This window comes from Apteryx rowi, unplaced genomic scaffold, assembly GCF_003343035.1.
Source record: "Apteryx rowi isolate R43461 unplaced genomic scaffold, aptRow1 scaffold_199, whole genome shotgun sequence".
In the NCBI taxonomy this organism is placed as follows: domain Eukaryota; kingdom Metazoa; phylum Chordata; class Aves; order Apterygiformes; family Apterygidae; genus Apteryx; species Apteryx rowi.
Genome location: NW_020448296.1, coordinates 386,537 through 398,542, shown reverse-complemented (window position 1 = coordinate 398,542; position 12,006 = coordinate 386,537). Strand labels below are relative to the sequence as shown.

Genomic DNA, 12,006 nt, shown 5'->3' with positions numbered 1-12,006 from the left:
ACCACGTCCGGCGTATTTGCTGAGTCAAGGTGACGCAGCAGGGAGGGGAGGGGGGGATGACGCGACTAGGCACCGTGACGTCACTTGAAAGGCGGGACTCCTCTGGCGGATGCAAGCGCGGATGGGCGTCACGGGCACGTGCCAGGCGCTCCCCCTCGCGGCCAATTTCTGCCAGGTTTGGTGGAGAACAGGAAAGCTCCAGAGCTAGGGAGGAAAATGCGTCTAAAGGGAAGAAATGTTGCAGCGTGAGCTTAGCCTTGCATCATTTCCGAGAACCCATGCTTCAGCCAGGCCCTCTTCCTGGCCCTGTTTTCTGATTTTTTTTTTAATTCCTCTTGCTTTCCAGTAGTTTGGATATTCACAAGCGCTTTTTCTTTTCTTTCTCCCTGTGCTCCCATGTAGAGTCTTTGATGGCTGACAGGGTCTGAGCTCACAGCCACAGGAAAAAGTGTCAGCCACAAGGCACAAATCCATAGGAAGCCTGGGCTTCATTAATTTTGTTGAGCCTACCTGATTTCTTTTAAAGCAAGCATTTCACTGGAGGACTCAAACTGGAAAGGCTAACAAACACACTTTAAAAGTTCCAAATTTAAAAGAGAATATATTCGTATTGACAGGGAGTTGCAGGAGCAAACCATAAAGGTGTCATGGAAGAAAGCRAAGGGAGTTTGTCTGAAAAATAGCACCTGCGGTTGAAGATTTTTAGTATAGGATGATTAAGTTTGCTTTCAGGATCTTGTTTGGTTCAGGGCTCCAGCTGTCATCCCTTAAAGGTGGGAAGATTTCAACTAGTCTCCATGTCTGACATTTGCTTCAGCAGGAGCCATTCCTGCCATGGAGAGTGAGAAATTGTGTTGGCTTTTTCCAACCCAGACCATCAACAGCAACCAATCTATGACTGCAGTCATAGCCCAAGGAAACCATTTTTCAGGCTACCTGTCCTGAGCTACTGCTGCAGAAACATCATGCTGGGGAGCAGGGAAAGAGCCAAAAAGGATATGAAAATCAGAGGGTTGCCATCGGCTCTGGTTTCTTGTGCTGTGGTGGTTAGTGATCCTGTACTGAAGAGAGCTCTCCCATTTTCTCAACAGGTTCCCTRCGCTGGGCCTGGATGGAGTCGTCCTATAGGCTACATCTGCTGTCATGTTGACCTCAAAAATGGCCACATTGAGGAGTTTTAGATATAGTGATACAGGAAGCTTTTTCTTCTGCTGTAAAAATCTTTCACCTTCACCTACAAGGAGGTGAAAAGGCAGTGGGCATGTCGAAGATATATTCAAATTGTTGTTTATTGATAATAATACACAAAACCTTTTTAAGACACAACAGACAAAACATTATCATGGACTTAAAATAGCACAAAATATTATCGGCTTGTTAGATAAGAAACTACAGGATGCATTCACAGAAGCTAGATTCCATTGGGGAAACTTGGGAGAAGAGGGATGATATTTTTTTCAATTCTTTATTTTTTCTACAGGTACTATCTCCAAATACTTCATTAAACTGTTTTACCAATTTGTTTTCCTTTGAAATAAGAGCAAAATTAGTATATTTTTATCTACTTGGTTATAATGAAACATATTATGAGAAGTAGCTCAATTAAATATTAATTTATTAATTTMCTTATTAGTCTTCAAGAATGGGCAACTTTTTCACTGATCTCTTTTTTGTCCTTGGAACGTCTAACAAAGTCAGACTTCCCACATATCAAAGGTATGGGGAAGTGAATTGTTACTCATAAGCTTGTCTCCCTCTGCTTTTTTTTTTGTTGTTGTTTGTTTTTCTGCCAAGGTAATGGCATTTTATATTGAAATGTTCAAAGTTCACTAGAAAATTATTACATTTGCTTGTTGCAAAGATAGATTAAGGAATAACAACATCATTTCACTACTAGGTATAGCAATACATACACCACATTTAGCTATGTATTACATCAAAAATTGTTAGCATGTTTAAAACAAAACTCCAACACAATTAATTCCTAAAGGTTTGTGTGTTAAAAGCTGGATGGTCAGCTGGTTTTTGGCAATAGAGAGCTTCTTTTTGAGTGTTTGGGTAAGTGTGTCTGTGGCAACGGAAAATATTAATGACTCAATGATGGAAGCAAAGACACTAAAGCTGATAGTAGGAGAGGTATATATGCCAAAAGGACAGAAACAGAAAACAAAGGAGAGTGAGAGAAGACAGAAAACAGTGAATTAGAAAGAATAGTTTCTGAACCAGATCAAATGGTTACTTTCTAGCTGCTACAGTTAAAATAAATCCCAGTAATTTCAAGCTATCAGGTAACAGATTATGGCTGAAGCTGATCCGCACAGCCAGTCATAGTCATCCTCCCTCTTTTTTAGTACGATTCTTGTTTGCTGTATTGTGATTAGCCTGTGTATTTCAGAATGAAGTAATGCCGAGTGCAGCTGAGCAGCAGAGCAGGTCTTGGCAAGCTCCACTCTGACGTTTCACTAAACATGCCTACAATCAGCCTATCTCGTTTTCTGAAACGATGCCGAGAACTGCCTGTCCTTGCTACGCTCTGAGTTACAAACTTGAGACTCGGGCGTTAAGAACCGGTGAGAGCTGCCGGCAGCAGCAATTCAGAGGCGGCGGTGGGCGTCTGAGCTGCGCTTCGCCCTGCTGAAGGGCAGCTCCTGGGCCCGAGGCGCCTTACAGTGCGCGCAGCCACCACGCCAAACGGTCAAAAACGGCCCGGGCCGGTTGCTGCGCTGCCCCCACTGCAGGCGGCACAGCCACCAGGCGCCCGCCGGAGCCCTCGGCGGGACGGCGCTGCGGGGTGGGCAGGGGCCCGAGGCCGGCGGGGGCGGGCGGCTGCCGGCGGGGGCGGCTGCCGGCGGGCGGAGGAGCGGGGCGAGGCGGGGCGGGCCGTGCCGGGGCTCCGCCCAGAGGCGGGCGGCGGSGCCTGACGCAGCGCGGCCGGTGCCGGCACGCCACCTCCCCCCGCTCGCCTTCGCCGGCCGGCTCGTAGCGCGCCGCCGGAGCCGGGGTGCTGCCGCTTTCTCCCCCGCCGCGGGGCCCAGAGCGAGGGCGGCCATGAAGATCTGGAGCTCGGAGCACGTGTTCGGGTGAGCGGCGGGGAGGGGAGCGGGGACGCCGGTGGCGGCTCTGGCGGCGGGTTCCCCTCCGCGGCCCTCTGGCGCCGCTCGGGGGCAGCCCGCCGCCCTCACCCGCTGCGGGGGAGGGAGGGGGAAGAGGAGCGCGCGCCGCGTTCCGAACGTTGCCGCCGTTTAACGGCCGCGGCGCGCGCTCCTCTCCCCTCCCCCACCCCCCGGCCGCCCCGCTGCGCGTGATGGCGGCGGGCTGCCGTCGAGTGGCACGGGGGCCTCGGCGGGGCTGCCGCTCCTCCGGCKGCCGGGGCAGCGCAGCGCAGCCCCGGCGGCTTGGCGAGGGCAGGGCGGAAGCAGGAACTGCCCCAGGCCGGTCCGAGGGAGGAAGGATGGAGCTCGGCGGCGATCCTTTACCGGTTACGCTGGCACACRTAACGCTTGCGTGAGTGTCGGGGTGGAGAGGGGCGGCGTGGAGGAGGCTTTTAGCGGAGCTCAGGTCTCTGAGTCAGGGAGGGTGAGCTGGAAATATGTCCTCCTGGTACCGGTGTCTGCCAGCAGTCGCTCTGGGCTGTGCTGCCTGAAGCGCGGGCCTCTGTCAGGTCGTGCTTTTTCCTGTATGGTCAGACTTCATGGTTGTATGAGAGTTTCTCCCGTCTCTCTTTTGATAGCATAGGTAGTGGGAAGTACCATCCAACACAGCAGTCATAAAAGTGACGACACAACGTAATTGCTTGAGTAAGATATGGATATTAAGTGACTTTCACACTATCAAAAAAAAATCACAAGTCACTGATGCACTTGATGTCCTCAAAGAGGTATGAGCAGAGTGATTTTGTATCTTAGCTTGGCTATCAGATGCACTCAAAAGAGTTGGCTAGCAGACAAAATCATTAAGTGACAGCTGAGTAAGTTATTGTAATGTTCCTCTTTTGCTGCACTAAACATTTTGAGCACTGTTCTGATCRTGCAGTTCCAGTTTCATATTACTGGGGAACAACAGGCAAAATATCTGCACATTATGTAGTATCAGTTCAAACTATGCTAGGGAGCTGATATGGAGGACACAATAGTTTCAGTATTGTTACCCCCCCCCCCTTTGCTGTTCTTACAGATTTGACAGTGTGGCACGCATCCTGATTTAAAGGAGGCAAATAGGTAAGGACAGCTAATGTTACTTTACGGTAACATTATGACACTGTTAGAAGCAAGATAAGGTGCTTGCCCATGAGTCTGATTACCTAGGCTGAACAAATACAGGAATTTAAAGGAGGAGTGAAGTGAGAATGAAGTTAATATTTACTACTTAAAGTAGAGGAGATAGAAGGAGAGGTCCTGAAAGTTTTAAGACAAAGAAAGTAAGCTGAGTAGGAGCTTGAAATTGCATGTGGAAGCACTRTTGCCCACCCCTGTTCTACTTCACTACTTTTCAACAGTTTTAGGGCCCTTATCTCAGGTTGAAGATTTCCATCCAAAGCATCATCTAATCTGGCTTTCACAGGTTAGCAGTAGAGTTTTTAAAATGCCACTGATAACTCATCTCTTAAAAAATCTCCAAACCTGATGAGTACAAATAGTGATAGTTATTGAAACATTTGCAAAATATCCAGATGTGCAGTTTTATACCTTTTTTTTAGTTACATTAACGTAACTAAATTAGTTATAGTGACATAAATATTAGTCATTCAACTTTAAGATTAGTCTGGTGCCTAAATCAGAGCTTCTAATAAGGAAATGACAGGCAGAGGCTAATAAAGCCTACTCATGTGTGGCATAACTTCTGAGTTTGAGAGGGATTTCTGTCACCAGGGAGACACAAACTCTGTTTTTATTTGTCATTTTCTCAGAAGTCTGTATTGTAAGGCCCTCAGTCTTATGCTGCAAGGTGTGCAGATGTAGATAGTTCAGTTTAGGGGTTAATGGAACTTTGTTGTGCATTGTTAGATCTCTGATTCTCTTATAAATCCTCAAGGACACTTAACTGCAATTTGACCTTGTCAGTTTGTGTATCTTCGGTTGATTATGATGTTTAGATTATGATGTATAATCAACTTCCTTGTTATCTTCAGTTCAATCAACCGGAGATATCGAGGAGTGGTTCTCTAGCTCTCCTTCTGCAGTAGTAATTGAGGGCTCTATCTTTCTTGGTTGTACCATTAAAGCTGAAAGACCTTTTCAGGCTGCTCTTGTTAGAAAAGAACTTATTTTTGCAAGCCTCTGTTTGTTCTTGCTGTGGTGTACTGTTAATACTCTTCTGTATTGATCTAATTTAAGACAAAAAGTAATTTCCTTGAAAATCGAATTCATTTGGGGCACTAAGTGTAACTGTTCAGTACAAGTTGGCACACTTAGGCCTTCTTGAGATAGACACCAATAGTCATATTTTTAAAGGTATTTTACAAACCTTTCTTTCCATTTCATGTATCAATTATTCTGAATACAGATATCATTGTTTAGGAACAAAATTACTGTATTGGGTCAAGTCCATGATTTATCTAGTGTCTGATAGGGTTGGCTTTGAATGTCTCAGAACAAGATGTATGAAATCCCACAACAAGATGATGTGGACAGTCTGTTCTCCGCTGCTCTGGTCCCAGTAGTTTGAGATTACCATGGATGTTACTGAGACTGAAACTTGTTTAATGGTCTGTAGCAACGAGAAGAGTAGCCAGAACTGTAATTCATGCTAACAAGTTTGCTGGAAGCAGTAGTAAATGTGCATCAAGATTTAAGGCAGTGAGTTGATGTGACTTCTGAAAGTCTATTTCTTTATTTTGAATTTTCTGGTTATTTATTTATGCTATAAGTGCTCATTAGCCTCTCTCACTTTTTTTTTTTTTTCCTTTATTTGGTGTACTTAGAATTATAGAAAAAATTAGATAGGAGGAGACTTCTGAAGGTCATCTAGTCCAGCCTCTTTCTCAAAGCAGGGCTAACTTAAAAGTTAGATTAGGTTGCTTTTCCAGTTGAGTTCTAAAATTGGTGGAGATTCAACAGCCTGTGCGGACAGCTTGTTCCAGTGCTTAGCCACTCTGTCAGTGTGTTTTTTCTGTATAGCTAATCAGAATTTCACTTGTAGCAATTTGTGACTGTTGCCTCTTGTCTTTACTTCTGTTAGTTTGGGGGTTAATATTTCCTTTACTCTAATGAAAGGATTTTTTTTTCATGTGTATATCAATTCTTCCGTATTGTCTTTCCAAGCATTGCTGAATTCTGAAGGAACTCTTGGGAGCTGCTAACCTGTACAGCACATGCAGTATTACACATGAGCTAGATCCCCAATTTAGCATTGGCTGAATACTTAAATACAACATAGTTATAAATGTTGTCTCCTCTTCTTTTTCCAGGCACCCCTGGGATACAGTGATCAAAGCTGCTATGAGAAAGTATCCTAACCCAATGAATCCGTGTGTGGTAGGAGTAGATGTCCTCGACAGAAGCCTTGATAATCAGGGGAGGTTGCATAGTCACCGTCTTCTCAGCACAGAATGGGGACTACCAAGTATTGTAAAAGCGGTATGATTTTGCAGTCTTATGGTTTGCTAATGATGTGATGCATTTTTCTGTAATCATCTGGAATTGGAGCTGAATTCTGGAAAATATTTCCTATAAATTAAGCTTTTATTTTGAAATATTACACCAGCTGTAATCGATATATTCCTGCTACGAAGTATTTTGTAGGCTTTAATATGCCTACAGTGTATACATCCATATATGCCTTTCAGACTGGTCTGTGTCATTTTATGTAACTGTGAGAGCACTTACCACTATATAGTCTTGCTACTGATTACAATGTTTTGGTATCAGTTAATTACTGTGTATTTATTTGGGGTCACTAAGAACTTGAAACTTACTATTTTGATTTTTTTTTTTTCTTTTTCATTTTTGTACCTTTGTTTTGCTTTTAGATTTTAGGAACAAGTAGAACTCTGACTTACATTGAGGAACATTCTGTGGTAGATCCAGTGGAAAAAAAGATGGAGCTTTGCTCAACTAATGTGAGTGATAGTTTAAGAAGTTTCTGGTAATTAGTTCTGGAGATTGGATGTTCTGTATCTCTTAGCTGTAAGAAATGTGTGTTTGCATCCTTCATTAGAAGGAGGCAATTTCCGCATGTCTTGGTTGGTATGAAGGCACTCTCCCCAACTCCTACAGGAAACTTCAAATACTTTTGGATGAAGCATTTGTGATTCTGTTCTGAACATAAGATTGTTTCTCAGAATGTACATAAAACAAAAGACTTTTTACTTTTGGTAAAGTAACTTAACTCCACATTACACTGACACTTACAACTGAAGTTTTAATTTGAAATGCTGTTTTTCACAACATGTAGATAAAGTATTATGCAATGTTTTGGTAATCTGGGAACTTTTAATTCTAAAGTTTAAACTGGAGTTGTCCACCAGAGTGCTTTGTCTTTGTTCAAGAAACACATCTTTCCTGCATATTAATCTTCTGTACACTCTGAATAGTGTTGGGGTGGTCTTGGTCTTGAAGAATCTCTCTGAATTGCACGCCATAAATCAGATATGGTTCAACTTTCAATGAAAACTAACAGAAAGCTGTTTGTGCTTTCTGTTATAAGAGCTTTGATTATAACTAGATCTAGGATAGGAGAAGATGCATCACCCTTTATATGTATTTTTATTGGCTGTGTTCTTCTATCTACACTGCTTTGTCTCTGACATTAACATGAGTGCTGTACTACTGAGTTGCACTGTTGATAAAAGAAAAATGAAAGGCAAAAACTGAGGATTTCAGGTCTTTTTCTTTTTAAGATTACTCTCACAAATTTGGTGTCTGTTGATGAGAGACTGGTTTACATGCCTCATCCTGAAAACCCTGAGAAGTAAGTAAGAATATTCCTACGCTTTTTTGTGTGTAGGAGACAAAGTATTAGTTCAGTTCAGTTTAACTGATAAATTTTCTTTATTCTCTTACAGAACTGTGCTAACTCAGGAAGCAATTATTACTGTCAAAGGCATTAGCTTGAGCAGTTATTTGGAAAGCTTAATGGCAAACACAATATCTTCTAATGCCAGAAAGGTACATCATCTTTATTCTGTTATCCTTTTTTTTTTTTTTTTTTTAATAGTAAGACTCAAGCATGTGTGCTGAATACTATACATAATTTCACTAAACTTTGCGCATCGAATTTCAACTGACAGCTTGTGGGACCTCAGCAAGTAGGCTGTGATTTACCAAAGCATGAAAGAGTTTCACTTTTAAATCTTTGTTTTTTCTAGAATTATGCATCAGAACAAACAAACCCCTATGTGTATGCTATAGCTACTTTTTTTTTTTTTTTAATGAAAGCACTTTTTTTTTTTTTTTTTTTTTTAAAAAGTCATCTCACATTCCCAGGAGTTGAAGGCTGGTAGTGAAGATAACTTTTCTCTCAGCCTTTATAGCATGTTTTCTGTGCTTCTGTGTCAGTTGCTCCAGTTCTTATCCGTTATTGAGTTGTCTCTTTGCCCTTGGCTTGAAGTAAAGTAAGCAGAGGCATATTCTGTGAAGAGATGAAACTATTGTGGCTTTTGTAGGTAATGCTACCCTGACTCCTCTGTCTTGTGCTTGCTTTTTCTATATGGCTTGCAGCCATATAGAGCTGTGCTTAGCGCAGGCAGATCTATGGGAGTGCTTATCACTGGTTCCTGGGGCACTTTGTCCTATACTTTTTCTGGGAAGGAAGGAAAATAAATGCAGTTGCTGCAGAAGCATAGATGTTGCTGCCTAACAGCAGGATGAGTGTGACTGAAATTTGAGCCTGTGTTCTGCATTGCTGGAGAGGTTCAATGTGTCGGAGCCTGGGTATAAGGACAGAATGAGTGAACCTGGGGAGAGAGGAGGCTGACCTGGATGGAAAGAACAAGTAGAAAAGGGGAATCTGGCCTGGGTAACTGCTACTATGCCAGAGAGCCCGTGCTTTGGCCAGCTCTTTGTCCCTGGGAGAGATGTTGCTTGACCATGGAAATGTAACCCAACTTGATAGGCAGCATTGACCAACTAGATCAGAAAGAAGAAAGCCCCTTTCCTCCCTTCCATGTGCTTCTTCAAGAAGGAGAGGGAAAACAGCTTAAAGTAGGGGAATGGGGAAGAAGGAATGGATAAATTCTAGACATTGAAGAGCAACAGTAGGTAGCTGAGCACGCTCTGTTTGTTTGAAAGGCATCAGTGGAACATGCTTCAGTTAGATTTTTAAAGGGTATCCGGATGAGAAGGAAATTGTAATTCACATGGGGCATATACTCTGGTCTGGCAACAGAAGTCCAAACCCTAGCTCACAACTGAAGTCAGCCTGACTTGGAGTCAAGGTAGCAAAGAACTAGTTAGTTGGAATGGCCAGATAACTGGGCATTCTTAGAAGTACCAGTTGAATTCCTCTCCTGGCATTTGTCAAATTCATATGTCTCTAATGAACCTAGAGAAAGAGTATAAATATTTTTTGTTATTCTCTTGGTACMTGCTCAGGTCTCACCCTTGTGAGAACTTTACTTTTAAAGATTCTTCTTCTGTCCTGCCTTTTTAAAAAACACACTGACTCACCAGCTTATAATCAAAAAGGACCTTCTTGTCCTGTCTGTTTCACTGAAGAGTCTATTCAAAGATGTTAAACTTGGCAGGAATTTGTACTTGCTGTTACTAGCCCTTTCTTTACCCAATTACCTACTGTACTTTTACTAGCTCTTCTAGAATGCTATGCTGTGCTTCTGTGTTCTTAACACCCTTCTTAGACTTTATAAAAGTTGCTGGAAAATGTTTTGTCATTATGAAGAAATAAGAAGCAAATAGTGAGATTTTGCTATGAGGTTTAGAGATGGCAGATGATACCTTATTGCAATGATGATGGAAAAATCATTTGCCACATGTTGTAAATCTTTTCTGTGTTACTCCAGGGGTGGGATGCTATTGAGTGGATAATTCAAAATTCTGAGAGCGCTCTAAGCTAGCAGTTCTCCACATCTGCAGTTTATACTAACTAGTGGTAATGCCAGCATTATTCTTCTTGGTACAGCATTTCAGCTTTCTAGCAAATGTGTGCATGGGCTGTTGTGATGTGAACTTCATAAATTAACCTGCATGTATATTTTATATACATTACATACAGGAATGGCAAACATGTTCATTACACTGAAGTTGTAGAGAGTGGGTCGGGCCTAGAATGGATCAATTAACCCATGCTTATATCGCTGAAAGACCAACTTGCTGCAGCCGTGTCTTATGCCACGTTACTGCTTGTTGGTATGAAAATAGAATGGTTACTGCAGATAACTAGGCATGTGAATGAGTCTCTCTACCAAGTGTTCGCTCTGATCTTAGTTTCTGTGGTTTCACTGTGTAAAAGGGGTACCCGAAGGAATTAATGAATTGGTTAGTCACTGGAACTGGCATTATAAAAATGAAACAGAATTGTACCCTTAGAATATAAAATTGATTTCTCAAAACAGTTTGCCTAACAAGGGTAATCTTTTGCATAGTGAAGTTGTATTTGCTTTTCTTACACCTGAGGAATATTGCTGCCCTTCTGTCAACTTCTGTGGAAACCCGTACAAAGCTTGAAGCTGTAAGAATGCCAGACTTTTCTTGGTGTTTTGTAATTATAGTCATTTCAGTAGTGACATGTCCCTTAAGCAATGTGACTATGACAAAATCTGACTTCAAAGTTGAGAGAGCTAAGTGAGATTGCCTCTGTGGTACCTCTGTGCTGATTGTTTTCCTTCCGCTAGTCAGTTTAGCCTGTCTCTGTCATTCCTGTATTGGCATATACTTCAACTAATAAGATTGCTTTAAAAAAAGAAAAAAAAAGAAAAAAGCATCATGCTGCTTCTCTTAATTAAGAATGTAGGGTTTTTTCAGACTTGCTTATTTTGAAATCAGCATATGTGGTGAGTGTTTGCTTTTAAGTTCTCATTCCACTAAATTTCTATGGCTGTTTTTCTACCAAACTTCAACTACAGAAGCTCAGCATTTATCAGTTGCCTAGACTCTGTCAACAAATCTCCACATGCACTGTTTGATCTATGAAACACACATCATACTGCTAACACATGCAATAAAGACTAATGTAATATGCATGCTTTATTATGAATGTGCTTGCTTAATGAGTTATAGAAATTATTGTACACTGTGAAACTTTATAGACCAATCCTCTGTCAGATTTTTTTTTTTTTTTTTAAACCAGGTAATTCTGTGATACCTGGAGGCTTTGCATCTCTTTAAGATTTGTAACTTAAATTCCCATGCAAGACACTACTAAACTTTCTCACCAGTATTATGCGTTTATTCTTAGCTGCAAAATATAGCATATGCAGGACTAAGGAAACATATGCAGACCTATGTAATCTTAAGAGCAGAAGGAAGTAACTTGGTAGTCTAGTTTGAAAGTCATGGATTTTTGTTGTTTTTAATGAATACATCAGCTAAAACACTCTGACCTGGTTGTTTTGAGGCCCTGAGTATGAAACAATATCTCAGTGATTTTTTTTTTTTTTTTTCCTACTGAGCATTTTCTACATCAAAGCTGTTTGACTATCTGACAAGCCTGATCTTCTTTGTGTGATTAGATAAATATAACATCTAAGGTGTTGCTGTCATACTTGGTTCTCTGTGCATGTGTTACCTAAGAGGACATTTCAACCTGACTTTTAAATATCCAAGTAGGTTCTTATTGAAATATAATTCCTCCTCCCTCTCCCTACTTTGTACTTTGAAGAGTACTCTACTCAACTAATTCGTGGTTACTTACAACTTGTTGCCATGCAGTAGCCTGCTCTTGTCTGGGTGCTTTTATGCATGCTTCACTACTGTTCTCAAGTCTTGCACAGGGCCTAGAGATGATGAAATCTGAGGAAGTTATCACCTGCTGAAACATGGTCAATTTGGTGCTCAAATGGAAAGAACTCAGAAATTAAATTATACTCTTCTCAGTTTTTTTTTTTTTTTTTTT

General features: G+C 41.7%; 1 protein-coding gene across 6 annotated transcripts in view; it reads left to right on the top strand.

The window, feature by feature from the left end:
• The first annotated feature begins 2,921 nt into the window (after positions 1-2,921).
• The window catches only part of PRELID3A (PRELI domain containing 3A), a 15,088-nt gene continuing 6,003 nt past the window's right edge, over positions 2,922-12,006 (top strand). Inside the window, exons 1-6 of one of the 6 annotated variants that reach the window (XM_026063040.1) lie at positions 2,922-3,080; positions 4,174-4,217; positions 6,407-6,575; positions 6,968-7,057; positions 7,838-7,908; positions 8,003-8,105. In XM_026063040.1, the coding sequence (XP_025918825.1) occupies positions 6,438-6,575; positions 6,968-7,057; positions 7,838-7,908; positions 8,003-8,105 (402 nt within the window). In that variant the 5' untranslated portion in view covers positions 2,922-3,080; positions 4,174-4,217; positions 6,407-6,437. Of the gene's footprint in view, positions 3,081-3,396; positions 3,505-4,173; positions 4,218-6,406; positions 6,576-6,967; positions 7,058-7,837; positions 7,909-8,002; positions 8,106-9,955; positions 10,025-12,006 lie in introns of those variants that run through there. The other 5 variants (XM_026063043.1, XM_026063039.1, XM_026063042.1 and 2 more) reach the window with 5 other exon arrangements.